Genomic DNA, 3,901 nt, shown 5'->3' with positions numbered 1-3,901 from the left:
TCTTTGAAGAAACATTTTTATTGTGTTATTTTTTGTGATGTAATTTCTTCATGGGGGATCTGTGGTGAATGGCAGGGAAATTTGCTCACTTCCTTAATCTCTCTAATCAGGGTCAATTCTTAAGGCAGAGTTGCTCCCTGGAAACATGGAATTGTTTTTTGGCCTGAGATTCCTGAAAGAGAGGATTACCTGCATGTAGTTTGTCCGCCTCCATTCTAGGACAGGTGTATATAGTGTTAAATAAACAAGTTCCACTAAGAATATACTCAGACTCTATGTCACTGATATCTTTTCCAACAGGAAGTTGAATTGCAAGGCTCTAGAGTCTGTTAGCACTAGGCACAGGGGCTACTGAGGGGCCTGATGCCGCAAGGTACTGAGCACTTTCAAATCCCATTGACTTCAATATGAGTTGAGGAGACAGACCATCTATCAGGATCAGGCCCTCAGTCATGTCATTACAGAAATGGGGCAACATTTTTTGCTGAAATACTTTTGGTGAGGAAATGCCTATGTGATGACACCAAACATTTAATAAACTAAAAAAAAAAAAATCACCCCCCAAAAATTCCCCAAAAAATCAAAACATTTTGTTTCGACATTTTCAAAACAAAACATTTTGATTTTTCGGTTTGAAATTAATTATGGTTCAAAATTTCCTTTAATTTTATTTTAATAACAATGAAAAAGTTTTTAAAGGGTCAAAATCAAAATGAAATACTTCAGTTTTGTCCAAATGAAACACTTACCCTTTGACCTTAAACAAAATCTTTTTGACTTCTTGATTCACTGAAAATATTTTTAAAAATCATTTTTAGTTTACTCCAAAACAATTGTTTTTCAATTTTTCAGAGTTGCCAGCGAACAAAAAATATCCATTATTCGCACAGCTCTAGTTACTATGTTGCATAATGTCAATGATGATATCAACATGGGAGTTGCAAGAGCTCATCCCCTAAGAATTCAACCCTTTGGATTTGAATCACCACAGATTTAGACCCCAGTTCAGGATAGTATCCAGCGTTCAAGATGGCACTTAGGCAAATACTTAACTTTGAGCACATGGTTAAGTCTGTTGAAGTTAAGCCCCCAAAATGTATAAAGCACCCCCTGTCAAAGACCCAATTATACTAAAAATAACATAAAATGCATATGAATACAGTAAGGTAAGAAACCTCCTGTCACAATGTCTGGAATGGCACACAACCGTGAGTGTCGAACTCAAAGCACACTGTCAAAAAGCAGGGCAGAGTCTCCAAACTGGCTGTATGGGGATCTCTTGCTTATGTTTAGGACTCTTTGCCCTTCAGAGTCCAGACAGCATAAAGAGACTCAGTTTCTCCTTGTCATGGATTTTTACCCTTTTCACTCCAGAATCCAAGCTGATGAGATGAGTTCATGTGTAGGTCTCCCCTTCCTGGAGAAAGTAAAGAATGCAATCAACAAGGTCTCTGTCCTTTGATGCTACACAATGCCTCATTTTCCTTCAATGGGCCATCTTGTGTGCAGGACAAACACTTTACCTTATTTAGTGCTTCTTTTCCCGTTTGGTGAGTTACACAAGTACAGAAGTTTGCAATGCAAACACTCAGTATAACTTTATACCATGGGACACAGATATTATAAGTAGGATTAATACATGCGGCATCCTAGAAGCATTCCATAACTCTAAACACAAAACACATTCTTATAATGCTATTATCTGTTTTAACTATATTAACCCACATGTAAGCCAGATTGGTTTCCAGCTATGCATTTGTCAGTGTTCTTTCGAGGCCCTGGGCTTTGGCATGAGCTGGCACCTGGTCTGCCAGCATCACACCTCCCTCTAAAAACATTAACTATTAAAGCCAGTAGAAAGTACCTGAAGAAAAGGAGGGAGTGGAGTGGAGGAAGAGTTGGATAAGATAATAAATTGGTCAAGAAGGGGCATGGTAAAAACATATATGGAGGAAAAGGTATTAAGCTTATTTAAGATATAGCAACCATTCTTGGTGATGTATGCTCAGATAGCTGGATCTTGCATATAGCTATTGCAACTTGAAACAAAACTCACTGAACGCTAAAAACTATTCTTTGGTCTGAAGGGCAGATTGAATATGATTTAATGTGGTGGGAATGAACAAACTAAGAGTTTTATCATGTGTTGGATTAATTTGCTCTTAAAAAATTTCACTGAAACATACATTTTTTAACCAGGTCTAATCTCTACCATCTCGAAATTCTTCTTTTGTAGGAAAAGGTTCCTGAAGCTTTTACACTTGTCCCAGTCCAGAAGAGATCACTGAATCTATCTCACTATCATGGGAAAACTGTCAAACAGCACAATAGAGATGCTTATGAATCAAATGCTGCAGACCACTTTGCCTGCCCTCTACTTGTTCATCTTCATCATCAGCATTCCCCTCAATTCTATCTCCTTGTGGTTCCTTTGCCGCCATTCAAGGCCTTGGACTCCCACCATCATGTTTTCCATTAACTTGACAATCACAGACTTGTTGTACAGCATGCTCCTCCCTTTTCAAGTTGTCTACCACTTACGGGGAAATGACTGGCCCTTTGGGAAGATTATGTGCCGCATCGTGACTGTGCTATTCTATGCAAACATGCACTGTTCTATTCTAACCATGACGAGTATCAGCATAGAGCGCTACCTGGGAATTGTTCACCCGCTGAAGCACAGGGCCATGAGACCCATTAGAACAGCTCTCCTGACTTGCATCATCATTTGGCTATTTGTTTTACTGCTGCACTTCCCACTCATGAAGACAGAGCTAACCTTCCGTGTAGAGGAGCTGCAGATAACCACTTGTTTTGATGTGTTGCCCAAAACTATGTTTCCTTCAACAAATGATTTCATCGCTTATTTTGGCTCTCAAGTTATTCTGTGCTTTCTCCTACCTTTGCTAATTATGGCATTCTGCTACACCTTAGTCATACGAGCTCTTCTTAATTCTCCTCCCACACAACTAAGAGAAATTAAGAAGCAGACAATTTATTTGATAATGGTGTTGCTTACAGTATTTGTACTGTGTTACGTACCCAATATTGTGATATCAATCATCCACTTCATCTATGCTACCCAAAATAAGACTGTTTATGTGGAATATAAGCTTTCTCTGGCTTTAAATAGCCTTAATTGCTGCTTTGATCCACTGGTTTATTTTTTCGGTTCCAAAGAGTTTCGAGAAAAGATTCAGAAGAAGCTCTGCAGATGCATGCCTGACATATTCAATGAAAATGCAACCCTCTTTTCAGATCAAAATGTGCCAATAACATCCAGAGAACATGCACCAGTTAATTAAAAAGGTATTTGAACTGGAACAGATTATATTAATCATTGCACCAAATCATCATCCAGAGAGTTTAGAAGTTGTTCTATTTTATAGAATGTCAAGAGATACAGAAAAGTACACCAGGCAACAAATTGCCACAACTTATTGAAACTTATTCTGGAAACAAACCGGGCACTCAGTCTGGCTCAACATTCAAGGAAAAAGGCACGTCTTTTAGCTTGCTAAGAACAATGCATTATGGGACATAAATTACTATAAATTAGGAACACAAGAAATGTGTTAGTGCCAGGTATGTGGACTCCCTTGGAATGTCTTTTTGGAACATTTTCTAAAACCTGTTTCCCAATTCAGAATTTCTAAAGTAAATAATTGACAGCAATACAATAAACTCCACATCTGTGAGGGGCAGAGGAAATATCTGAGCCTAAAATGATGAACATTCCTTGACTTAGGAGTAAGCAAAGACTGGAGATTAGAGTCTGTAATAGAAAAAAGCAGAAAGACATGCAAATACAGTTTAATCCATTCATGCAAATTTTATTTCCTCTTTGTTATCAGTATTTACTTGACTGCATATTCAGTCTTAAAGCATGATGCTTATGCTC

At 38.1% G+C, this 3,901-nt stretch overlaps 1 protein-coding gene across 1 annotated transcript; it reads left to right on the top strand.

Annotated features, from left to right (window-relative positions):
* The first annotated feature begins 2,303 nt into the window (after positions 1 to 2,303).
* On the top strand, positions 2,304 to 3,305 carry LOC137151471 (P2Y purinoceptor 8-like). The gene has a single exon (XM_067545739.1). It carries the CDS (start codon positions 2,304 to 2,306, stop codon positions 3,303 to 3,305), a length of 1,002 nt encoding a protein of 333 aa, XP_067401840.1.
* Positions 3,306 to 3,901: the final 596 nt, after the last annotated feature.

Source organism: Emydura macquarii, unplaced genomic scaffold (assembly GCF_026122565.2).
Source record: "Emydura macquarii macquarii isolate MOO-44397 ecotype Brisbane River unplaced genomic scaffold, CSIRO-AGI_Emac_v2 contig_1070, whole genome shotgun sequence".
Classification (NCBI taxonomy): Eukaryota; Metazoa; Chordata; order Testudines; family Chelidae; genus Emydura; species Emydura macquarii.
The sequence above is the reverse complement of the archived record's forward strand: the minus strand, read 5'-3'. Positions and strand labels throughout refer to the sequence as shown.